Here is a 23702-nt window from a genome sequence, read left to right as displayed (position 1 = left end):
CGCTCGCTCGCTCCCTGCTGGTGCCCACCGGTGAGCAACTAACGCCGAGCAGAGCGACACCCCGCCCGCCTGCATGGCCGGCCGGTGGGCGGGCGGGCGTGTCTCCGGTGCGGATCGAGAGAGGGCGTGCCCCTCCAGGCTCTATAGGCGGCTGGCCCAAACTTACCCACTTTTCTTTTCTTTTTTGACTTATCTGAAATGATGTGTATGTTAGGTCATAGCATGGCAACTGTTACATGTTTTATAGTGACGAATGTAAAATTTAACATTCAATAGGTTTATTTCAATTGACTTATCATACGGCAGGAAAATATAAATATTTTTCTTTTTTTTTCTTCACACACTGTAACGACTTTGAAAAAAATCCAATACAAAATAGAACCGTAAACAATTACAATTTTGAACGTAATATTTAGCATGTAAGTTGGCGCCCTCTAGCGAATTTATCGCGTCATTGCATTGTTTTCCCTCAAATCAACAGATGCACAAAGATGCGCTGTAATATCGTCTGTCATGGTGTGATATTTATTAACCCATCATCATTTTGCACACCCACGAAGCAAATAAGTGTATGAATAGTCACCTTAGCCATTATTCTGCTCTTTATTATAGTGGAGGGTTGGCCAAGGTGGTGGCATCGGCATCATGCTGCTGCTGCTGCTGCTGCTGCTACATTGGTGGCTGGCTGGCGTCTTGTGTTCATTTCAGCGCCTCTCAATCCTGCCCGTCTGTCACATATACGCACACTCTACACACAGTGTAGTGTGTCGAGGTGGAAGATACTTGCCATCTGTCCCACCTTCGCCTGCAGTTTCACGCTCGAGCGACCCCGGCCCGGCCTCCCCGTGCCGACTCAGCGTTCTTTCTATCCAGATATCTATTATACATTGTACGTTGGTATAAAATACATGATTCCCAGCCCAGAACACATGCTTGCAAGGGGCCCGTTTTATTGTTAAAGGGGTGCTAAACGGGTGAAGTGGCCCGCCCAACATGCTAAAATGTTACTGTGAGCTTTCATCACAAAATGGACGCTCTCCAAACAGGGGTGGGCAAACTTTTGCAGCCAAGCGCCACCTTGGATTGTGTTGGATGGTACGAGTCATTTCCAGAACACAGCAGGCCACTTTTTGCCCACCCCTGTCTTAAAATGACACTCATGCTAATCCAGCACGCACACACACATCGACATAGTATTCATGAGCGTCTTCCTTACACTTAAAGGCATCTGGTGGGAGGGAAGCAGAAGTCGGCCATAAGGGTCCATCAATGTCCCCGTTTTAAGGGCGAGTCATACGTCTTCCGATTCAAAGACGGGGAAAGCGTTACCGTCTCCCCTCGCCAAGCGTCCCAGGGACTCGGCGGACAAACTGCGGCTGGACAGGATGCTGCTGAGGCTGGACTGGCGAGCGCCTCGGGGCTGCCTCTCGATCTCCACGCGCACTTCGATGTTGGTTCCGTCCCTGCGGCCGCAAAGCAAAACAAAACAAAACCAAAATACTGGAATGAACTCAATCCATTGCAGAGGTCTTGACAAAGATATTTTCTTAGGAATGCTCACTTTAGCCACCGGAGGGCAGTACAATACGGTCAGCGTCGCTGTTCTCATCGACTGTGATAAAGTTATGTTTTGTTTTGTGATATATTCCTGTGAGTCTTGGGGTTGCTGAGATCAATTTGTTTGTTTTAAATACAAAAGGTGCATTTTACCTGGAAGCACCGTCACACTCTGACTCTCCGGGGGACTCCTCCGCCGCGGCGCCGGGGAGTGGGAGGGGCACCGGGTGGGGGGCGAGCGCTTCCTGCACGCTGACCTCCTGCACGCTGGTGTCGGCCAGCGTGGGGCTGCTTTGAGCCCGCCAGTGGTCGCTCACCATGTGAGAGAACAGAAGATCTACGAGCGTAGCGCTTTGAGTTACAAGCTTGGTCACGGAATCTCAATCCCGCCAGATGCGATGCACTGGTAGCGTTAATAGCGTAAATGTCAAATGTCACTCACAGCTGGCGAGGTCCTCCAGCGCGTCGGGAGCGTCGGCGGGCTGTCGACACCAACCGTTCCTGCACAGCGACATGGGCACCACCCCGTACACGTACGTCAACATGAGCGGGACGCCCACGCCTGCGCACATTTGCGACATTTGTTTGGCCACGGCGGATCACGACAAACGGACGCACGCGGAGGCCGTTCTTTTCGTACCCACTGTGACAGCCGCGATGACGGGCGAGACAAACACCGACATCATCACGCCGCTCGCCACCGTCAAGTAGTGCTTACTTCCTGAGATATTGTTTTTCTTGCAACGACCGTGGACCTGCAAATGGGAAAATGCTCCAGACCCGCTTGGAGATTTCCCATCATCTGGATTCCATAAGGGTACCTTTCGGCCCATGTAGATGGGTATGCCCACGATGATGACGGGGATGGCGAGGCCGGCGATGAGCGAGATGATCACGGGGGCGCCGAGCAACATGCCCACCTGCCACAGAACTTTGCGGGTCTGAGACCATGGCTTCTTGCCCCAGAAGGTACATCCTGAGGGACTGGAGCACAAAGGCGGGTCAGCTTATGATAGATAAGATAGACGGCGCCGCGGTCTACCTGAGGTAGTGGACGTCGGTGATCTCCTGCATGCACAGCCAGCAGAACTGGCAAGCGCACACGGTACAGTTCATGCGGTTGCAGCTGCCGTCGTTGGTCTTCATGATGTAAGCGCCGCAGCGGGGACACGGCTTGATCTCCTCCGCATCTGCGTTAGGGAAAAAGTACGAGTCACGTTAGCGCGGTAGTCACGCCGGTGCCCCACCCTGCCGTGAAAGCCCTATTCGGTCTTGCGCGATGGGGCGGGCGCACCTCCTCCGGGTTCTTCATTGAAGATGTAGAGCGAGGCGGCGGCGGCGGCCGTGGCGGCGGCCGTGGCGTCATTGCCGCCCAAGGCGTGGCGCGCACGCTGGCGCCGCGCCTGGTCACAGGTCTGGTTAGGGTGCCACAGCTGGCGACAGTGGTAGCAGAAGTCGGTGTCGCAGCCGTCGCGCCCGCACCTCAGCTTGGGACACTCGGCGCAGCCGTATGCGATCACCGCGTAGCTGTGGATGAGATTCACTATTTGTTGCTGGGCACAATTCTGGGGCTTCAATACATTTTGCATCTTCATGAAGATCTCACAACTGTTCTGGATTTATTCTGAAAATTGCTCAATTATGGTTGTTTTTCCTTCACATTTGATTGGTGACTTGTTCCTTTCTGTCTTAACTGAAGTTTGAAGGAGGCCAGACCTGCAGTCCGGTGCGGGACACCAGCGCGTGTCCGGGTCGGCGGCCAGGAAGCGGCGCAGGTGGTACTCCTCGAATCTCTCCAGCAGTACCGGGTCATCCAGGATGGTGCGCACATCCAGCGGCGTCAGGGCCTCGGGACACTGCGGGCACGCGATGGCCACCCGGCTCTCGGAGATCTCCATGCGCAGATATTGGCGCAGGCAGTCGCCGCAGGTGCGGTGCGGGCAGGTGAGCAGTCTGGGGAAGCGCTGCGGCGGCTGGCTAAGCAGGCACAGCGGGCACTCCTCCAGGTGCTCGTCCGCCGCCGGCGGGTCCTGGCCGGACCAGGACAGCGACAGGACGTCAGTGGAGCCGGCGGTGGCGCCCGTAGCGGCGGGCGGGCTAGATGCCGCCGCCTCAACGGCATCCTCTGCAGGCGCGGCGGCGCTGTCGGTGCTTTCCGCTCCGCAAAGTCTCCCTTGACCAGACTCTTCGGCAGTCTCTTCCTACGCAGACAAAAACACATGTTCTTAAATGATTGTACACAATACAAGCCTTGTTTGTCAGGCCGATAGTTTGAAACTTTGACTTGAAATCTTATTTTGAAACCCAAACACTGTCTTTTTTTTTTTTTTAATCAACCATATGACCAAAGCAACACCCGTCTGAGGTTAAGTAGCGACTGCAGGTGGACGCTGGTTATGCTGCGCCGACTCCGGTTGCTAGGCAACCTCATTTAGGCAAATTAGCATTTCATTAAGTCAACACTCTAATGGATTTGGGCTGTAACGGGCACAGGCAGCGGCTGAGCCATCCAAAGTTAATCATCTACGGCGTCGCTCGTTCGCTCGCTCCTAATGCTCCGGGACATTTTTATCTCTCATGTCTTGTTTGTAACATTTCGCAAGGTGTTGTGGAAACAAATGAGCATGACGCGTTCGTGCGGTGCTCGAGACTCATAAAGAGTTTTGGAAAATGATGACAAGCTTGAACAGTTGCACAGCATGCAAAATATGGCCAACATTGGAGAGCCAAAGGTGGAAGTTGCCCTTACCGGTTGCGGCGGATGTTCGCTGAGGGTGAGCGCGATGACCACCTCCTCTTTAGGCCGAGCCTCGACGGGCTTTTCGGGCCGCCCTTCCGATTTGGGCTTCCGGCTGAAGAAGTTGAGGAAGCTGAGCGGGCCCCCCGTCTGCTGCTTGGGCCTCTTCATGGTGGGCGGCTGGAGCGGCGACTGAGGACAAGCGCGGCTCCGTGACCATTAGCGCCGGCCGGCCGGCGCAGCGTGCGTGTGTGCGTGCGTTCTCACACAAAGAGAGGGAGCGACGGATGACCGAGAGGTGACCCCCGTCACGAGGGGAACATCACTAATACGGCTTCACCGAGATTCTTCTTCCTCCTGATTGTACTGGAGAACTTGTAGGCCTCCTTTTCAGATCTACAGCCAGCCCCCTGGATGCAAAAAAAGTCATTTATTGCTAATATTGTAGCGATAGTCATAGACACACGACGGGGTCAATGGAGCTGATAACCTCGCTCTTTTGTTATCAGCATTTCCAATTTACAAATGACATTGAAATCAGGAACACATCAATGACATCATGCGCTGGACATCATGGCACTTGTTAGCCGGGTGTCTTTGCGCAAGCTGCTGAGAAGCTCCGGCCGTCTCGTTTGTGTCTGGGAAACCTGAGGATGGTGCCGGTGCCGCGCGCCCTCCCTGTGCAACCCTCACCGGACGCTGTCCCGCAGCAGCAATGCGGCTTTTCACGAGGATGACCTCAGCCTGCCCGCGCACGCGCACTCACTCCGGCGGAATCCTCTCACGTCAACATCTGTATCGTGCCTGATATCATCTCTACGAGGGACGCACCAATAGCAGGCCAAATAGATTTGAGTAGTGTACTGATACTTGATAACGCCATAGTGATTAAATGTGTTTTATTGAAACAACAACAAATGGCTCCTGAGCGTGGGAACAAAAAAAAAGCGTCCCTCCCGTGTAATTGCTTGTAAAAATGGATTTTCGATGCTGCTTGATTAATTTCTCAGCATATAGTTGAATGCTTTTCCAATTGTTTTCTTTTTCTGCCCCAGACTTACCCCCCCGTTGAAATGAATGGAAATGCAATTAATCTGTTACACCTCACCCAAAACTCAACTATGTACTTCTTTTCTGGGATTTATTGGGCGGCTGATAAAGCAGCTTCATTGTGCATTAGCGCCACCAGCTGATATTGTCCTTCCACTGCAGCGGAACCAATGTGAAGTGATGGTGGGCAGATGTCAAGGCAAGGCACCTGCAGCTTTCTTGCCACAGCCAGGCTTGACTGATATCAAATTGATGGATTGAAATCAAAAGTCACTGAGCACAATTTGCCTATTGTTGAATTTCATAAGCATTTCATTGCCGCGTATTATTTAACAGCCCGCAGTGATGCGCTCTTGCAGCAGCGCTTGGCTGACTTGACGAGCGAGCGAGCGAGCGCGGCATCGCGCGGTCAGGGAGTGGTGCTTCGAAAAAGAGCGTTTCGACGCAACAAGAGGCCATCAAAACATGGGTAAGAGTCGAAGATGCATTACGTAAACGGCTTCCTACCTCGCTGTGCGCGTCGCATTACACAAATGGCTCCTCCCCTGTAGAAAATCCCCACACGGCGTCCTCGTGCTCTCTCACCGGCTGGACCCGCCGTGACGCCGGCAGGTGTAGCGAGGTAAGAGAGGGCGTCGGCGGCCGGGCGGTGGCGTTGCGCGACAAGGCGCGACGAGGCGAGGCGATGGAGAGCCTTGGCCCGGCGTGCACTTGCTGACGACGGGGCCGGAGGGGTGGCACACTGCGGTGACTCGGACCAATGGGATGACGCAGGAAACCGAGGATTCTCCTATTCATAAAAAATACAAAGACCAAGTAGGCTGCGCTCATCCAAGTACCATTCGTCAACAACTCGCACATTATTACTCCACATATTTAGATATACACATTTATCGAAAACAAGTGGGATTCCACCATGCAGCATAATTAGGTCAATAAACTAGCGACCACAGATCAGCCATCATTTACTTTCTAAATCCGAATATTTGCTCTATAGTTTTATTGACTCCCCACAGCAAATGTGACACAAATTTTCTTGTCCAATCAGATTTCAGCCTCTGCGTTGTCAATTTAATCTGTCTTCAGAATTAGTCGTAATTAGGCGTCAAGACCATCAAAATCTTGTTTTTCTGAAATATGCATGTATAAATTTATTAATGAAAACGTGCACAGTATTATCTTACGTTTCTTCATCACGAAACAAGATATATATTTTAAGATAATATCTGCAAAGGACGGTTTGACAGTTAAATGGAAGAATGACTCCTCCCCTCGCTGGTGACGTATTATCCGGAAGTGACTTCGATACATTTCAAAATAAAGCTCAGGGTTTTGACAAATTACGAAAGAAATCGTAAGAAACCAGTCAAACGTCGAATTGTGGGATTTAAGAATAATACCGACTAACGATCAAAACAAACCAAGAGTTTTATCATACATTTCGCGTTGACGACGTCACAAAACGACGTAAAGCTGTAATGTTGACGTTGTAATGATGAACGTTTGAAAGAATGGCGTAAGCTACCGCAAGGTGATGCACCCTTTAACTAGAAAGCACCGCCTTCCCCTGCGCCGGAAGTGCCCTTGTTGTTTCTTGCAGGGAGCTCACACAGGCGAATCAGAAAATCAATTAAGTTATGAAAAATACCATTAATTGCCTTTCTTTGTCGCCGTGGCCTGCGAAGAAATGGCGGACGTGTATGTGTGGCGCGCTCGCGGAGCCACACGTCGTCTCTAACAGGGTGCGCTGCGGCGGCGATGTGGACTACTTTCTCCGTTTAGGTAAGTTAGCATGACAAGCTCACTTGGACAAGTTGACGTTAGCTTGCACCGTGTCTATTTATTATTATTATTATTATTTAGATGGGGGGATGGCTTCGACGTGATCGCCGCCCGCTCATTGCATTTTAGGACGGGGCTCGTCTATTGTGTGCAATTCGCGGGGTTGCCCGAGTGTTATTCGGTGGCTCAAAATGTGAAATTGTGCGTTTTATGCCGCTTCGTCTCTTGGATGCTGCGAGCCGCATGCATGCTCTTTCGTGGACATGTTGTCATTAAGTCGCCCCTCTCTCTCCACTTGCATACACGCCTCCGCTTGCTTCAACACATCGCCTGGATATGTGTATTATAAGATGAATTAGTCACTTAATATACTCATCATGCAACAGAAGAATTGTTTGCAAACATTAAGGCGCGTCGTGCATTAGTCATCTTTGTCGCATCATTACTACGTCAGCGAGTGGCCCTTCCGTAATAAATATTGAGCAAAGCATTCAAATGTCACATGACTTTAGGATGACATGATTTGACGAAACTCATACAAATGAATGTCCGTCCGCATTGTATTGCTTTCAATTGACCATCATTTGGTAGTTTCTGTTTATGTCATCTGTGAGTCGGTATGCTCTAAATTGCCTTTTTTTTTAAATGCCTGTCATTAAAAGTGTCATTTTCCAAATAACATTCCAACACTTTTTTTTTTTTTGCCAGAATTCTCAAGAAATCACTCACAGATGTACAATGAGCCGATGGTTGTGGAAGCCTGCAGGAAGACGTTGGCAGCAAAGGAGAGGCTGACTGGAAGATGCCAAGGAAAAAACAGCAGCATCCACAGCCAGTCAAATGTAAGTACTCCAAACACATATATAGTGTATACTTGAGTCAAATTATCAGTGGCACCTTAATTCTTCATCTTTTTTTTTTGACAGTGGATTCAAAAGCTGTTGTAGCCGCCACAAGTGGAGGAAACCTCGCCTTCGACACAGACTTCCTTCTGGAACACGACCTTCAGTTTGGTGATCCTTATTGCAACGGCAAGATTCTTGGTCTGGAAAAATTCTCAGGTTGGTTATCGTATTTGTTTTGACATTGTTGCTTCTGCTCACACAGCACATACAAAAGAAAACATGCCAGAGCGACGGGTGGCGCTATAACCATAGGGAATAAACTAGGGCCAGAACACGTATGAAGAGAAACAAGTGATGGTGCAATTCCCTTTAGCACAAGTAAACACCTTACCTTTAGCAAGCACATACAAACGGCTCTCTTTCCTGTCGCATGACAAAATACAAGCGGGGAGGTTGCAAAACCTACAAAAGGAAATGCGACGCCATTAGATGGAGTATATAAACAAAATACTATGACCATTATCATCAAGGACACCATCACGAAAGGGCAGCACATTCATCATCATCATCATCATCATCATCATCATGTGCTGTTTCCTCGGCCGCTGCTGCCATTATCATTACCCCATCATCATCATCATCATTACCATCAGCAGCCCTCGCAGGCACAGTCATCATCATCATCATCAACCTCTGTAATCATCCACTAGAAAGGGGGAGGGGTTCGGGGGGGGGGTTGAGACCAAAAAGAGGCCGCTCCAAACTCTGTCTTTGCTCACATTCTCTCGACGTCTTGTGAGGGAAGGACGCCTTTTCCTCGGCGAGCATTTTGTTGCGGCCGGTGAATGGATCTATCAAAGCGTTTGAGTCGCAAGGCGCGTGGACTTTGATGATGATGATGATGATACGCGTCAATGTTGTTTTTCATCGCGGCCGGCCACCGACCTTCTACGAGACTGGGGACATTTTTTCGGCAGGATTTTGGGTGTGCCAAGCGTGGAGTTTCTCTTGAGAGACGAGTGACGCCACTAAGTACTCGGCAGTATTAATGGCGCCCGCTTCTCGTCCCCTCCACAGAGGTAGCTGCTGAGATCGGTTTCTCTGTGTATCCCCTGTGTGATGAGGAAAGCTCCGACTGCAGCGGCAGCAGCATGGACAGCGAAACGGAAACCTCCCACAGCAGCACCCCCGACCACGGCCTGGAAGACGAGGGCAGAGCGGGCCGCTCCGAAGCCCCCTTCCCGCCCTACCTGCCGTGCCGGGGCTGCGGCCTGCTGCGCGACGACCACCTGGGCGCCTCGGTAGACCTGCCGGGTCCTTACTGCCTGCGCTGCTGCAAGGTCTCGCGCGAGCCCAAAAGCGGCGATTTTGCTTTCGGGAGCCTGGCCGGGCTACACTCGCCGCTGGACGGCATGGCGGGCGACGACAAGAACAAGCTGCACTCGTGCCACCTGTGCGGCTTCTCCTCGCGCTACGCCAACCACGTCAAGCGGCACATGAAGACGCACAACGGCGAGAAGCCCTTCAACTGCCCCGTGTGCGCCTACGCCTCAGCGCAGCTGGTCAACCTGCAGCGCCACCTGCGCATCCACACGGGAGAGAAGCCCTACAAATGCGAGAGCTGCGCCTTCGCCTGCAGCTCGCTGGGCAACCTCAAGCGCCACCAGCGCATGCACATGCCCGCCGGCGCCGCGGCAGAGACGCACGGCGGCTCGCAGCAGCAGCAGCACGCCGCGCTCAGACCCGCCGGAGGCCTCAAGAGAAACATGGCGGGTGGCCCCCGAGCCAGCGAAGAAGACGAAGCTGCCAAGGGTACGTTTGATTCCACTGTGCAGGGAAACCAACCACACGACTTGTTACGCTTTGAGGCTGCTCCTAGCGTAATCCTAACACCACGGAAACTGAAAATCATGACACATTTGACAAATGCACAATTTTCTTTCCATTTCAGAGGTGGCCGCCGCCTCGGCCCACCTGACTCTGTCGGCTCAGAACGCCGACTACCTCTCTGCGTTTGAGAGTCTTAAGGGGGCGTCGCCGCAGTCCACACCGATCCCCGACCACCCGTCCGGCAACGGCCCGGGCGGCAGAGCCAGCAGGCCGGCGGCGGCCCCGGCACCCTCCTCCTCCCTGTTCCCCTTCACGTGTCGCCTCTGCGGCGTGGTACTGGAAGACGAGGACGGCTCGTCGGCGCAGATCTGCGCCAAGTGCACGCTGGAGATGCTCACCAAGGACTCGTCGGCGTCGCCCGGCAGCCCCGGCGAGCGCGGCGACAAGGTCTACACCTGCGCCGCCTGCCCCTTCCTCACGCATTACCCCAACCACCTGGCGCGCCACATGAAGACGCACAGCGGCGAGAAGCCCTACAAGTGCCCGCAGTGCGACTACGCCTCGGCGCACTTCGACAACCTCAAGCGGCACCACCGCGTGCACACGGGCGAGAAGCCCTACAAGTGCCACCTGTGCGACTACGCCTGCGGCAACCTGGCCAACCTCAAGCGGCACCAGCGCGTGCACTCTGGCGCCAAGCCCTTCGTCTGCGCCGTCTGCAACTACAGCTGCAACCAGAGCATGAACCTCAAGCGTCACATGCTGCGGCACACGGGCGAGAAGCCCTACAAGTGCCAGGAGTGCGGTTACACCACGGGCCACTGGGACAACTACAAGCGACACCAGAAGAAGCACGGACACGCCACCGACGGCTGGGTCAAGATGTCCCCCGCCCAACTGGCCAGGAACCAGGACGACAAAGGCGGGCCCCGCGGCGGCCACAGGAAAGAGGCGGCCGGCGGAGGGGCCGCGCCCGACGTGGCGGCCTACATGGCCAGGGAGGGCGCTCAGACTTTACAGCACCCCAACTGGAAACTTGAAATGGTCTAAATGTCACAATGGCAACGAGAGGCTCGAATGAGGTCGTGCCAGCGCCGAGCACGTCGACACACTGGATGTCATTAGACTAGGGAGGAACAAAAAAAGCCCTTCCTGGCCAGCAAACGTTTATAACAATAAAGACAAAATGGCAGGTCAGCTTACGAGAGCGACAACCCCCCCCCCCCCTTACATGCAGACAGTGTTGACTCAACGCTCCGCAAAAGTGACATGTGAGAGGGCGGGGCCGTAAAACTAATCATAAAAACAACTCCAAGCAATTTGCATGGGCGAGTGCCTTGAAAGTGACAAACGCCAAGCAAAGTGCTTCTTAATTGCTAAGAATTGAAAAACAAGCACTCTCAAAGGAGAATGAAGTTTGCAAGAGGGACATGGGGGGGGGGGCCCCATCTAATGTTTTTTGTCACGTGTGTTAACGTGTATTTGTGCGTGTGTTGTCTTGTTCATTTTCTCACTGTGAAAATTGCCCGTGATTTACATGGAAACAAAAAGATGGCATTATTAGTACGTCGGCATGTGTCCATTTTTATTTTTCTAATGCTATCACTCGACTAGAAGTACGTACATTAATATATACAAGTGTAAGGAATAGGATGGTTGTCTGTGTAGTTTCCCCCTGAGAAAATGTTTAGGAGTGCATTTTTTTTTTGCTTTTTGAATGCAACAGGAAGAAATTTGAAACTGCACTTCCAAACTGTCGGTTCCTCAACGCCTGTCCAAATTTTTGTCATCACCTGTGTCCTTTTATGGAGAGTTTGTCTCATCAATGCCTTAAAGAGCAACACTTTACACAGACATGCAAATAATTCAACACAAATATCTGATGGCTTGTTCCCATACAATAAAATATACATTATTTCCTCAATGTGGTCAGATGTGAATATTTTTTTTCTACTGTCTTTTTTCAGTCTTTTCCAAAATGAAACTTTTCCCCTATTAAGAACCAACCTTTAATTTGTTGTAATTCCATAAAATCACCTGAATTGCCTTGGAAAGTTTCCACCGTTGAGAATTTTGCAAGCGTCGACCAGACTGCAGGGCAGACGGGACAACCACAAGCGCACGAAAAAAATGATTCATCTGAAACAATGACAGACCTGAACAGATGAGAGCATTTATTATTGTTTGTATTGCTTACAATTGAGATGTTTGCAGTTAGCGCGATGCTTCATGAGGTTTTATTGTCTGTTAAAAAAAAAATCATGAAACCAAACCTTTTCTACAAAGAAAGAAGCACTTACTAATGGAGGAATTCTTCACCGCGTTCAATTTGTTGCCAGCAATGCATGAACCAAGTTGATGTTGTGCACCGTATTATTCAAACGCTCCTCTGAGATGATTGGCACGAGCACATCGAAACAACACGAAAAAAAATCAAGTGGAAATCTGTCAACCAAAAACAACATGTTAGTTCATTTCTATATGGAAAAAAAACGTTAGTAGGAAAAGTTTGGAATACTCAATCGCAAGTGGAGCGTATGAAAAAGTGACGTCGATAATGTTTAATCTTGTGCAAAATGCTTTAGTAAACTACAATTTGGCATTTATGAGTAAAATAAAAACTTTAAAAAAAAAAAAACATGAATTTCCAACATTTTACCCCCACCCCTTCCGTGAAAGCCCTTTGAGCATTTAGTAACACGAGGATTTTCTAGTTTTCACTTGTAGTACATAGTTGGCAACTAGCAACGACAAATAATTCCGACAAAGCGAAAGGCTAAATGCTCAAAGAGGTTTTTCCATCCCTCCCCCAATGGTCACGAGTTGACTTTTTCTAGAGTGCAAAGTGCAAGCAGCTGGGCCAAAGCAGGCAACTTCATGAAACTGGAAGAAATGATCGTCGGGCAACCACAAAAAGGTAAGGCATCGAGACCGACGGACACGGGACAGCTCATTAGGTACACCGCCCCACAGCCGCATTCATTCACCTATATACCCGCTGGAACCTAATGGCCGTGCCTGGAATTTGGACAATGACATTACCATCTCAAGGCAGCACTAATTAAAAAAAAAAAAAAAAAAAGTTTCAAATGTGACTGCTAAAACTATATGTGTAGTAAAATAACTTTTTTAATATGATCGCTATTTCCCCTCCCCCCTATATACAACAAACTGGGCTCACTACATGCGTCTAGCAGTAAATAATTGTCACATCTCACTGGATGGACCTAATGTTGCGTCCAGCTGTGAGTCGTTTTGGCACGTACGTACATGGCGGCACATTCAATTTGGCAGAAAATTGCGCTCTCAGTGGCCACGGGTCGCTCGGCTCTTCGCACGTGAACCCATTGACTTCCTAGCACTGTAATTGTAAAGAAATCAAAATGGCAACAGATGGCAATAGCTCGAGACCGACAAACAAACAAACAAACAAAGAAGCCACTTCTGGGCCTGGATGCTACAAACCCTGCAGAGGCACAACGGGACACGCGCGTTAGCATCGGACCGAAGCTCGTAACCTTGGCGGGGGGCGCGTAATGAGGATGAGGAGGAAGGGGAGGGCGAGCCGGCAGACGTTACAGGTCGTCATCGCCGATGCCCTCGAAAGCGTAGTTGCCGTGGAAATCGCCGCCGCTGATGTCGTTGGCCGAGTTGGAGGCGCTGATCCCTCGCAAGGACACCGAGCTCAGCTTAGTCTGGGGAGCCCGTGGCGGGAAACTTATTTGTTATTCATACGCTTTTTGCTTTGCCATTTCTCTGGTGTGTCGGTTCAGCAAGAGCTCATAAAAATGTGCAGTTATGTTTATTGTCCTCACCGATAGTTTGATGATCTGCTCGCGGCTCTGATCTGGAGAGTCCTGCATGGAAACAGCAGGGGAGGAAAAAAAAAGAAATCAATAAATGATGTGAGGGCGGAGTGGAAATGTGTTATTGTGGTAGCACGTTCCATTCCTCACCAGCAGCGGGGGTGATTTTACAGCTTGCTGACAGTCGGGCTGCTGCATGGAGCCGCTGTGTCGTTTCCTTAACATCTAAGGAAGAAACAGAACCCAAAAAATGAGTCATGTATTCGAAATACTGCTATCTAGTCTAACACTGCTGTGACCTTCTTGATGCTGCCGCCAGACTTCTTGACCATTAACTCGTCCACCATAGACTGGAGGCAGATGCTCATCATGATGGCCTGAAAGCATAGAGGATTCTGTGAATTTCACAGTGGGCTGAAGTGGCATGACCTCGAGATAGAAAAGAGCACTTTTATATTGTTGATGGCAAAACAAAATGGTGGCGACCTGCTGGCTGGTGATGGTGACCCAGCGCAGGCGGTCCTTGCTCATCAGATACTCGAAGGCCAGCTCCAATTTCACGTCGCACTTGGCCGACGTGCACGGGTTGCCGGTGCCGTTTGCGACGGGGAATTGCTGCAAAATAGTAAGCTCGCACTTAAGGTGGAGACAAATCCCCGCAGAAGCAATTTGATGAGCTGCCGCCATGCATCAGAGCGGCACCAAATGAGCAACCCGTAGAAACCATTTTGGCGGAGGGGACTAATGAGCCGAGGGACTCATCACCCCATAAGAGAGCGTGAACGGCGGGCCGCTGGCAGCCAGCCGTGGGGGTGTGTCATGAGACACGCTGCTAAATGGACTCGGCCGTCGGGAGGGGCAAACATGTAAACGCATGCGTAGACTTACGGAGGAGGTGACTCTCCAGCAGCGCATGCGCGTGACCTTGAAGCTGCCCTCCTTCATCTGCTCGTTGGGCAGCTTGACGTGAAAGTTGAGCTCGTTGTTGCCGGCGCCCACGATGACTTGGCAGCCTTTCTCGGGGAAGTCGGTGGCGCAAGGATCGAACTTGATGTAGCCGTAATATTTCAGCGTCTGGCCCAGGTGGATGAACTGAACAGGGAGGGAGGGACCACAGAGTTCACTTTGCGTCTCTCGCATTACTAAATCAAATATTAGCCAAAGAAGCGACGCGCCATTTGGAGCCTCGAGCACTTTTGGCAAGGCTTACTACACACAAGCTGTGTGTTGATCTTACTTCTTTCTTGGAGCCTTTCTCCTGCAGGGACTTGAGCTGCCTGTGCTGGTCTTTGTTGACGAGTATCCAGCCTCGCTCGATGTCCGACACCGTCTGCACGGACACAAACCTCAATCGACATTTCTCAACATTTTCACAAACAAAAAAGGTTTCTTACCTGAGCATAAAGCAAGTTCAGGCCAACTCTGTTGTCCATGACGTCGGCGTCGTACATCATGTCCCAATAACTATGGAGAAAGACGCAGAACCTTAAAAATACACGTTTGTCCGACAATCTCGTTACTTTGACTTTCAGCATGCGCAACGAGGCTGAAGCCTTGCTGATTTTGTGCTCGCTGGGTCTTGCACAGTGGGGGGGGTCTGTTAAGTCATCCACCTTCCAACTTTTTGTGGCTTTGACATTCCATCTCCCCCCGCTGTCTCACATACGCGGCAAAAGTAGGTCAGAGAGACTCATAAGAGCTCCCTTGAGGCGCAAAGCCGGCCAGTCGATATCCGGAGCTCCTCCAAAGAGGCACAATTTCAAACATGGACGCTACCTTTTCCGTAATAGGATGTGAAATTCTGAGCTGTGTAGGCTGGTGATGGACACATAGGGCAGCTCAAACTCCTGAAGTTTCCGCACAACTACAAGAAAAATAGCAGAGAACAAGCTCAAGACACCCAGATGATTTTTTTTTTTAGGGGGGGCGGCATCCAAGAACAGAGTGTACCGAACATTCCATTTGGTTTGATAAGCAACGTGCAATGATGCAAAACAAAAAAAAACAAAAAAGGGAATGAGCATAGCGCTGATTGTGTAATTGGGTGTTGTTGGTGTTGCGTAACGCACACGTAAGGCCTCCGTCTTCTCCTTCACGGACAAGGAAAAGACTGAAGTAGGCCACAAGTTCTTCGGGGAGATCCAGTTTGATTGCGACGACCTTCAGGCACAACAAAAACAACAACTCTACTTTAATTAGTTCAGAGAAGGTGCTGAACATACAAGAAAGCAAAAAAAAAAAAAAAGTGCTTACATCCAGCACATCTTCTGTCTGATCAGAGCTCAGGATGTTGACTGTTACTTTCTGACCGTTAGACAGGCAAATGTCCAGAGCAACTTCCTCTGTTGGAATCTGCTGAGTCTCCTGCGAGAGCCACAAAAAGACGGCGGCAGGTTAGCGACGAGCGTGGAAGATAACAAATGACCTTTCATCCGTGGCAGAAACGATGACCGGCAGGTGCGGGTTTGGATCGATAGAGGAGCCACCGACCTGCTGTGCTTTTCTTAGGAAGCCGTTGAACAACTCGCTGGCTCCGAGCAGCGGGTCCTGGCGTACTGACGGAAAGAGGAAATGCCACAAATCAGTCCAAAAGAAGAGGAGCACATGGCAAGTGAGCCGTGTTTCTGGACAACTAAGAATGATGAGCGACTGCGTGAGAGTGTGTCGATCTGAAGACTGAGGTTTTTCTTTTTATTATTCAAACGATGCCAAGCTTGGGCACTGCGTTCACCTTTCTACCTGCGAGCCATGATGTAAACCAGGCAGCCTCCGAGCAAATAGGGGCTGCAACAACGCCTCCTTGTTCCGCGCTGGCGGCCAGCGCTGAGAGGATTAAGACAGACCCGCTTTGGCGTGGTGGCCCGCTCTGCAAACTTGTTTGTGTACGCACAAGGTTCAGCTTAGGGGTAATGTGCTTAAAACCCGCAAATGAAAGTCCACGTTTGGGAGCCGGAGCGTGACGTGGAACACGGACAAGGTGTGTTTACTTGAGACCGAAATGGAATTAAAGCTGAAAGCACATGTAAGCACAGGAACGAACCGCCACTTTTTTTTTTTTTGCAATGTATGTCGCTCATCTGTCTGGAAGTGAATATGGTGCCAGTCAAAATCTCCATTTTTATTTTTTTAGAGCTGCTGCAATCTACCCAAATGACCTGATTTCCTGTGGTGAGGTCATAGTAGCTTTCCTGTCTCTTCAGAGATGGCTTTTCTAAGGCTCTTTCAGGCCTACACACGCCTTTGAGGCTTCTTTGTGGGTTGAAGGCCTCACCTGCCTGCATGTATTTTTCCAGCTGCTCCCGCCTCTGCTCCACTTCAGCGAGGGTCAGCGTAAAGATCTTCTTTGGGGGGAAGGAAGGCACCACGTTGCTGCCATACTCCTTCTTTATCTGTGGGCCCAAAAATCATTCATCAATTATCAAATTCATTTGAGGGTATAAACTACAATGACCGTGAGAGTGTGAGAAAAAACGAGGTCAAGTGGGTGGTGCCTCACCTGCTCGTGGAGGCTGAGGAGCTGACTGTAGCGCACCCGACAGTGCAGAACACCGTTGACGTGGATGTTGTAAGCCTGCGGGGGAACGCAAGTGAGCAAAGACGTTAACATTAATGAATAATTGTTTTAAACGCACAACACATGATTAGCTTTCTTATTTGACAACAAAAAGACACGAGGAACGTTTGACCTCTAATAGTATCCCGTTTTAATGAAGCGGAACCACAAAATTAGATCGGTAAAGAGGGGAAATGGAGTCTGCCACACATTTTCCAGCCAAACATGTGCTCCATGTTGTGCAACAGACGACGGCTCTTGCTCTTCTCTGAGACCAATATGAACGCCAGTGGCAGCAAACAGATAAATTCCAGCTGAGGGCTAGAATTATCCACAGGAGTGCATCCGTTTATGGAATACGACTGCCAAATAAAAGTTGCAGGGCCCAAATCTCAGTGAGATCAATAATAGCACAGCACATGGCAGCGTACATACATGGCATCTGTAAAGCTCAAGTCTGCAATGATGCAGTCTTTTTCATAATCGATGGATAGATAGTACAACAACAAAATGCTCTAAGCTGAAATATATCTTCTACATTTTACCATTGAACGTATCACAAACTGTTTTCCATTTTATCAGCCACATTTATTAGGCAATGAGCTCGCGCTTGCGTTATCTTCAAGTTAACACAGTTAAAGTTCTAATTACAATACAGGTATGTACATGCTCACCACAAAGGTAGATCCATTTTCTCCCAAACGAACCTCCGTTTCGGGGATGGAAAAATGCATGTTTAGTTCCCAGCCAGCGGTACCTGAACGCCACTTCGGCTAGCGATGCTCAAGACGCCACAATTGTCCAGAATTTGAATCCAATAAAACAGACAATTCCACTGGAGTGAGAGTCGCTGGTGACTTTAGGGGCGAGGGAGGCATACACACAGGTTCAGCTCGGTCCAGTGGTGCCGTGTCAGGCTGAGGCGGAGGCGAGTTAGCATCCACCTCCGCACCAGCTAGCTTCGTCACGAAAAAAAAAGAATGAAAAAAAAGAAGAGAAAAACTTCCCCCACGTCAGCCGTAAACTTTTCAAACTGCCAAAGCGGACATGTTGCGAGTGTAGAGTAATTCTACTCCGACCTGGAGTAACATTAAATTGTCTTTTTAACAACTTTTTTCCCTGAGTGTTTTTGGTTTGACGAGATTAAAATGCTAAAAGCGCGCAACATTCACTTCCGCTAAACAGATGTAGCTAACTGGATTGGAGATGCAGCTGGTTTCTTCAGATTAGATGGTAGAGGCTATTCGCGAAACAAAAGGGGGGCAGTGATTCACTCTTTTGGTTCAAAATGTTCAATTTTACTCCTATAATCGACAAATGAAGACACACAAATACCCATTTACTCTCCTAAAGTAGTATAAAAACAAAATATGACTGAAATTGACATTTTAAACATCTTGCATTGGTCAATTGGATTGGAACAGTCCTGGTACTGATCATTTTCTTTCCACTTGGGGGTGGGTGGACTAACAGTGGTTAAAATAACATAGAGGAAACGGCGTGTTTTCTTCTTATACAGCTGTTTGTTAAATATATATCTTGATGAATGTCTTTTAGACGCATTTAGTTAATTTAAAGTAAGTGCATTACATGTTTTCAAATCGACCCTCATTTGGTGCGATCCAAAGTGACAGCAAGAGAAAAAGGCACGATGTGTACGGTAAAAAAAATAATTTCAAAAATATCCTAGTGTTATTACTTTAAAGATGGAATATTACTCAGGTATTAAATGTGTGGGGAAAGTGTATAAGAAAATGGTTTGAGGTGCGCTTCTGGTCACGTGTCCGGTACAGTATGGTCACATGACTTGGATTGGTAAACATGAAAACTGGGCATGACCAACTGCAGCCTCCTTTGTTTGTTTTTATCATTTGTTTGTGTATTTACCTCAGCCAGCAACAGATCGAGCCGCAGGTATCAGCCTGAATCTTTTTAAAAAATCATTATTACACATAAAAAGGGAGTCATAGCGACTACAAAGCAAGAGTACGCGCATTCGATGTATGCTTGACTGACAACCTGGTGTTTTGCTGTACATCAAGTAGAAACAAACTATGACTACATTTTCATATTTTATTGGTTCACAGCTATGTAAACAATGTCGCGGAACGTCGCTGAATGGTTCCGCGGTGGGTAGATTTTGCTTCTCGTCCAACGGTCGGATCACCGGACGTTGTTGCCTCGGAAATGAAACGAGCTACCATGAACGCATCATTGGGTAGGGCGTTTCAATAGAATGTAAACAAGATGCTAATGACGGCTTTATATTTGCTGTCTTTCAACCACGTTTGTGTTTTGTTTTAGGCTGGATTTGTCCAATTGTTCCTTAACTCACGTGGGCAATCTTCAGGAAGCATCAACCACATTAATGATGTATGCACAAGTGCAGACTCTTTGAATTCATTTTTTTTTCTAAATGTTTACATAAAATAATAATATCAATTTTCGCAGTGATCTGTCATCAAACTCCATCGTCAACATCAGTGACACAGCATTTAAAGGATTTAGACAGTTGAGTCAGCTGTAAGTACACAACTCCATTTTTTTATTAAATTGTATATTTTTATTCAGCTAAAACAAATTGTACTTTATCAGGATTTTACCAACGGACGTTGCCTGTCCAGGTGGGAATTCCTCCTGGAATGAGGTGGCGATAGAAAATGGAACGCGCCTTTGCAAAGGCCAGAGGAACATGTGCATTCAGACAGGGAAGATGTGTAAGTTTACACAATCCAATGTTATATTTAGTCAATCGGGTAGGATTCACGCTACTGATCTCCATTGGCAGCCGTTAACTGTCCAGAGTACTCCCAGTGCGGTCCGTACGGGCCCGGTTTCTTCGAGTGCAGCTGCGCCGACAACTACCACGGATACAAGTGTCTGCGAGAGGTCTGTTTCGTTCTCAGAGTTTGCATCTCATATCTGAAGATGTTTCTTTTTTTTAAATCAGGCATTTGTCCACAATGTCATCAACAGGGTGAGTTCCCAAGCCTGCAGGTGTTTGGACCTCTGGGAGCTTCCACGCTTGCACTTTCCCTCCTGCTGTGGCTCACCCAGAGACGAAAGGCCAAGTCTCTATAGAATATTTGTGTTTGAATGTGCATTCATCTAGTGAGTAAGTTGAAAGGCAAGTGCATATCCTGTTATTTTACGGATTCTTAGCTGGATTTTAATTTCACTATTACCTCAGTATTTGAAAAGTGCATCTCTCCTTGAAATGTAAGGTACTTTCTATTCGCTGTATTTATTTTTTAAGCATATTGAATGACCTGATAAATGATTTTGATTTACCGAACAAGGCAAAGTTATTTATGGCAGTCATTTAAGGCCCAAATCAAAACCACAGGTGAACGCTGTTTGAAAGTCACTCATGCGGGTATATATATTTATTATAGTCACTTATTTATTCCACGCTCAAAGCACGTAAGGTCACATGTGATGGGGCTCATTGGTCGACGCTTTTAACGCGCAGCACCACGGGCACCGACGTGCATGGGATCATGCCCAGCTCGGTGATGACGGCGTCCACAAAGTCGGGCGGCGTCACGTCATATACCAAGTTTAGAAGACCCAGCGAGCACACCTCCTGCCAGTGCGCCAGCTGCGTCTTGCCTTTCCGCGTCACGATCAGGTTGTCGGGATCGTCTAGGGAACAAAAAATTGGTCATCACGCAGCATCTTTTGGGGAGAAAGGATATTTTGTCTCGGTGTCCGAGCTATCCTTTGACTCACCGAGCTCGTTTGATACAAAGGAGTCGGTTTGCACCCTCTCGCAAAACTTGTATGTCTCGCAGCACACCAGCACAGGCACGTTGAAGGCTTTGGCCACCAGAGCAACTTGGGACGTGCCCACGCGAGACATCATGTAGCCGTTGGCGAGCAGCGCGTGGGCGCCCAGGAGGACTTTTGACACCTACGTGGACAAAAGGTCAGTTTGTGCGCCAATCTTGGGGATTTAAAAGAAAAACAACAACATTTGAATTACGAGTAGCACTAAAGAGCAGCCGGTACCTCCGGGAGGATGTAGGAGACGACGGAGATGAGGACGTAGGTGCAGCTGATGCCCCGCTGGACCAAGCGCCTGAGAGTCTCGCGCCCCTCCAGCCGCGGCCTGCTGTCCACCACGATCACGCGGAACTTCCTCCCCATTTTGAAGGCTTCGTTGAGGATGTGGTTGACCAGCGACGAGCTGCGTCCGCCCGGGCGCCCAAATGCAAGTCAGACGAGGTCAGCCGCGTGCGCTCCCAATTTGAGCTTACCAGCCGTAGACCAGGATGACGTCGTCGTTGCTGATCTTTCCGATGGCGATCTCCGCCACGGCTTTGGCCGCCAGCACGATCTTTTCGTCGATGTAACAGTCGATGCAGTTCAGCAGCTTGCTCTTTGCCTGTGAGGAATAGCAACAATGTTTGCACCAAGTCTTGAATTAATGTCGTGAGTCCAAAAGATATGTTTAGCAACCTCATCTTCCTTGCAGTGATTTGGAATGTTAGAAATCTCCTTCTTGATGTATTTGATTGCATTTCCCATGCTGGCCGACAGAGGGCGACACTGGTTCAAGAAGCTGCAGAAAAAGTCCTATTATTTTGACCTTTATTACAATATCAATGAAAAGAAAATGGTTTTTACCTTATGTAAGGTTTTAATTTGTTGACTAAGTCTCTGGCTAGCTCTTCATTTGGCGGAGTGGTGTAGTCCCTTATGACCTGAGAGGGAGGACACAATGTGTGCTTTCGCTCGTGCCGCGACTTTGGCTCGTACGCAGCTGGGTGACGTCGTACCTGCTTGAAGGCGTGCAGCAGCGCCACCGAGCGAGCGTTGGATCCCACCACAATGCCCTGGGAATACTGGAGGCCCAGTCGAACGATAGCGGGATGGATGACCGACGAGGGGATGCTGCAAAGGCACGGACCGACGGGTAAGCGAGGCCCCGACGAGACGTTCCGTACACGGGTGAGCTTACCCGACTTGCTGCGTGAGAGGAGCTTTGCGACTGTACTGGTGCAGGTGTGAAAAGAGGCTGACCTTGTAGCCGTAGTCCGAGCGCAGCGGGATCTGAAAGGCCAGCAAAGAACGGCGCCGTTCGCATTTGACGATAAAAACAAAATCTCATTCCAAAGTCAACGAAACGCACAGCAAAGCCAAGCACATTGAGGGGCAGATTTGCCTCCATTGCGGACGATTTGCTCCCGAAGCAGCACGGCAAACGGCGCCCTGTGGAAAATATTGCTTAGTACCTTCTCTGCGGTATCCTGTATTTGCGTCTGAAAGAAATGACTGAATTTTCACATATACTGAGCAGGTGCGAAGAGTAACACCCCGCAACGTGTGTAACCTGCACTTTGATTGAAGGAAGTACCTGTTGTCTTTCCAGCTTCTTGGCCAGTTTCTTGACAACATCGGGGTCGTCGACTTGGATGTGTTCAGGCAGCCTCTTCACCACTACGGACACCACGTACACGGAGCGCGGTGAGTATCTCCAGAGTACGTGAAGGTCTTTCCCCCAATCTGCTATTACCGGGCTGCAGTTCACCGGGTGGCACTTTGGATTTGGCGGTGGACGCCAGGGCGGCCTGCTGCTGGGCGCCGTCGCGCTTTTTGCCCTGTTTGGAGGACTTGTCGGAGTCGTGTCGAGGTCTCCTCTCCGCTTTCACTTCCACTTTGCTCTTGGCCGGCTTGTCCGAGGTCACGGGGGCGTCGGCGGCAGGCACTGAGGATGGAGCTGAGAAGTGGGCAAAGAAAAGTCAAATCAGCTGAAATGGCAAAAACAGCAGGGAGGAAAAGGACGTCTACCGTTCTGCGAAGGCAGCGCGGCAGAAGCGTCAGGCTTTGTGGCGTCATCTTTTTTTTCTTTGTTTTTCTTCTGCTGCTTCTTCTCCTTCCTCAGCCGCTGCTTCTCCTCTTTGCTCAGCTCTTTGCCTTCGCTCTGTGTTGTCCGACCGAAGACGTGGCGGATGATGAACTGATTGTAGCGTACATTTTACAAACCAAAAGACAGAAAGCTCCTCGCTCACCTTTGCGCGCTGAATGTCTGCTTTCTTGTCCGTTTCATCTGCAGGTTGAGATACAGTTTGAAAATATCCCTTTTGACTTCAATTACAAACAGCACGGTGAGACGGAAAGCTAGTGGAGCATTGATTCAAGCTATTTCTTAAGGTGTATGACGCTGCTTTGTCCTTATGCTAAGACAAGCGCCTTGGTAGAATGACTACTCGTGAGCACAACATTACGTTTCCTCACAAATTCGCCCCGAACCGTGCGTGGGATTCCTGCAAATGACCTTCGCTGCGAGTTCAAGCTCAAACATTGAAACGCCGGCAGGCTGTGTAAGACCGGGTTGTTGTTTTTATTGCGTCCCTCGCCACAAAACATCATCGACACGAGAAAAGCGTCATTGAAAGCCGTGTTTACACATTCTCGCCGCTCACCTGCCGCTACGTTGTCTGCCATCTTTGCGGATTGCGCCTTACTTCCGCTTCGGCGCAGAAGGGATGCGTCTCACTTCCGCTTCAGCGAAGGAGGGGCACAAAACGTGTATCGCC

At 49.5% G+C, this 23702-nt stretch overlaps 5 protein-coding genes across 8 annotated transcripts; 2 read left to right on the top strand and 3 right to left on the bottom strand.

Annotated features, from left to right (window-relative positions):
• Nucleotides 1-1279: 1279 nt before the first annotated feature.
• LOC147042072 (E3 ubiquitin-protein ligase RNF19B) lies at nt 1280-11913 on the bottom strand. Of its 3 annotated transcripts, XM_085936962.1 has the most exons (15): nt 11839-11913; nt 8363-8433; nt 8024-8171; nt 7856-7921; nt 5852-6134; nt 4562-4704; nt 4307-4486; nt 3274-3758; nt 2852-3084; nt 2600-2747; nt 2379-2541; nt 2198-2312; nt 2000-2119; nt 1711-1894; nt 1280-1463 (listed from the first exon to the last, which is right to left on the bottom strand). In XM_085936962.1, exons 7-15 carry the CDS (start codon nt 4463-4465, stop codon nt 1292-1294), a joined length of 1779 nt encoding a protein of 592 aa, XP_085793088.1. In that variant the 5' UTR covers nt 4466-4486; nt 4562-4704; nt 5852-6134; nt 7856-7921; nt 8024-8171; nt 8363-8433; nt 11839-11913; the 3' UTR covers nt 1280-1291. The 3 variants fall into 3 exon arrangements, with proteins under 3 accessions (XP_085793088.1, XP_085793087.1, XP_085793089.1); XM_085936963.1 differs by lacking the exons at nt 8363-8433; nt 11839-11913 and adding an exon at nt 1562-1612 and having other exon boundaries at nt 1317-1463; nt 8024-8221; XM_085936961.1 differs by lacking the exons at nt 8363-8433; nt 11839-11913 and having other exon boundaries at nt 8024-8221.
• On the top strand, nt 6596-11725 carry znf513a (zinc finger protein 513a). The gene is made up of 5 exons (XM_085936960.1): nt 6596-7126; nt 7835-7968; nt 8053-8187; nt 9049-9783; nt 9923-11725. Exons 2-5 carry the CDS (start codon nt 7929-7931, stop codon nt 10849-10851), a joined length of 1839 nt encoding a protein of 612 aa, XP_085793086.1. The 5' UTR covers nt 6596-7126; nt 7835-7928; the 3' UTR covers nt 10852-11725.
• snx17 (sorting nexin 17) lies at nt 8363-18377 on the bottom strand. Its single transcript, XM_085936965.1, has 16 exons — nt 17835-18377; nt 17104-17178; nt 16879-16996; nt 16098-16162; nt 15861-15971; nt 15677-15767; nt 15384-15471; nt 15002-15071; nt 14845-14937; nt 14496-14699; nt 14094-14222; nt 13907-13984; nt 13758-13832; nt 13617-13658; nt 11839-13496; nt 8363-8433 (listed from the first exon to the last, which is right to left on the bottom strand). The coding sequence occupies exons 1-15, from the start codon at nt 17892-17894 to the stop codon at nt 13377-13379; spliced, it is 1419 nt and encodes a 472-aa protein (XP_085793091.1). The 5' UTR covers nt 17895-18377; the 3' UTR covers nt 8363-8433; nt 11839-13376.
• atraid (all-trans retinoic acid-induced differentiation factor) lies at nt 17221-21757 on the top strand. 2 transcript variants are annotated; one of them, XM_085936972.1, is made up of 8 exons: nt 17221-18820; nt 19248-19378; nt 19465-19533; nt 19612-19683; nt 19756-19877; nt 19949-20049; nt 20137-21088; nt 21188-21757. In XM_085936972.1, the coding sequence occupies exons 1-7, from the start codon at nt 18812-18814 to the stop codon at nt 20239-20241; spliced, it is 609 nt and encodes a 202-aa protein (XP_085793098.1). In that variant the 5' UTR covers nt 17221-18811; the 3' UTR covers nt 20242-21088; nt 21188-21757. The 2 variants fall into 2 exon arrangements, with proteins under 2 accessions (XP_085793098.1, XP_085793097.1); XM_085936971.1 differs by lacking the exon at nt 17221-18820 and adding an exon at nt 18830-19074.
• On the bottom strand, nt 20517-23702 carry eif2b4 (eukaryotic translation initiation factor 2B, subunit 4 delta). Its single transcript, XM_085936964.1, has 13 exons — nt 23589-23702; nt 23175-23212; nt 22954-23086; nt 22679-22882; nt 22520-22602; nt 22124-22215; nt 21942-22056; nt 21790-21866; nt 21622-21724; nt 21420-21547; nt 21172-21349; nt 20893-21073; nt 20517-20805 (listed from the first exon to the last, which is right to left on the bottom strand). Exons 1-13 carry the CDS (start codon nt 23608-23610, stop codon nt 20606-20608), a joined length of 1554 nt encoding a protein of 517 aa, XP_085793090.1. The 5' UTR covers nt 23611-23702; the 3' UTR covers nt 20517-20605.

The sequence above is a fragment of the Syngnathus leptorhynchus genome, chromosome 18 (genome assembly GCF_054491065.1).
Source record: "Syngnathus leptorhynchus isolate UIUO chromosome 18, UIUO_Slep, whole genome shotgun sequence".
Lineage (NCBI taxonomy): Eukaryota > Metazoa > Chordata > Actinopteri > Syngnathiformes > Syngnathidae > Syngnathus > Syngnathus leptorhynchus.
Note: the sequence above shows the minus strand (reverse complement) of the source record. Positions and strands in the feature narration are given on the sequence as shown.

Coding starts and splice junctions, on each gene's coding strand:
- atraid (XM_085936971.1), top strand. CDS start 18,982: ATGAAAACTGGGCATGACCAACTGCAGCCTCCTTTGTTTGTTTTTATC. Junction 19,878..19,948: donor CATTCAGACAGGGAAGATGT/GTAAGTTTACAC, acceptor CTCCATTGGCAG/CCGTTAACTGTCCAGAGTAC. Junction 20,050..20,136: donor GATACAAGTGTCTGCGAGAG/GTCTGTTTCGTT, acceptor TGTCATCAACAG/GGTGAGTTCCCAAGCCTGCA.
- znf513a (XM_085936960.1), top strand. CDS start 7,929: ATGCCAAGGAAAAAACAGCAGCATCCACAGCCAGTCAAAT. Junction 7,969..8,052: donor GCATCCACAGCCAGTCAAAT/GTAAGTACTCCA, acceptor TTTTTTTGACAG/TGGATTCAAAAGCTGTTGTA. Junction 8,188..9,048: donor TGGTCTGGAAAAATTCTCAG/GTTGGTTATCGT, acceptor TCCCCTCCACAG/AGGTAGCTGCTGAGATCGGT.
- snx17 (XM_085936965.1), bottom strand. CDS start 17,894: ATGCATTTTTCCATCCCCGAAACGGAGGTTCGTTTGGGAGAAAATGGA. Junction 15,072..15,383: donor CACATCCTATTACGGAAAAG/GTAGCGTCCATG, acceptor CTTTCTCCATAG/TTATTGGGACATGATGTACG. Junction 13,497..13,616: donor AGCAGATCATCAAACTATCG/GTGAGGACAATA, acceptor CGGGCTCCCCAG/ACTAAGCTGAGCTCGGTGTC.
- eif2b4 (XM_085936964.1), bottom strand. CDS start 23,610: ATGGCAGACAACGTAGCGGCAG. Junction 22,603..22,678: donor ACCCGGTGAACTGCAGCCCG/GTAATAGCAGAT, acceptor TGGTGTCCGTAG/TGGTGAAGAGGCTGCCTGAA. Junction 22,057..22,123: donor CCTCTCACGCAGCAAGTCGG/GTAAGCTCACCC, acceptor GTGCCTTTGCAG/CATCCCCTCGTCGGTCATCC.
- LOC147042072 (XM_085936962.1), bottom strand. CDS start 4,465: ATGAAGAGGCCCAAGCAGCAGACGGGGGGCCCGCTCAGCTTCCTCAAC. Junction 3,085..3,273: donor TGTCCCGCACCGGACTGCAG/GTCTGGCCTCCT, acceptor TCTCATCCACAG/CTACGCGGTGATCGCATACG. Junction 2,748..2,851: donor CAATGAAGAACCCGGAGGAG/GTGCGCCCGCCC, acceptor TCCCTAACGCAG/ATGCGGAGGAGATCAAGCCG.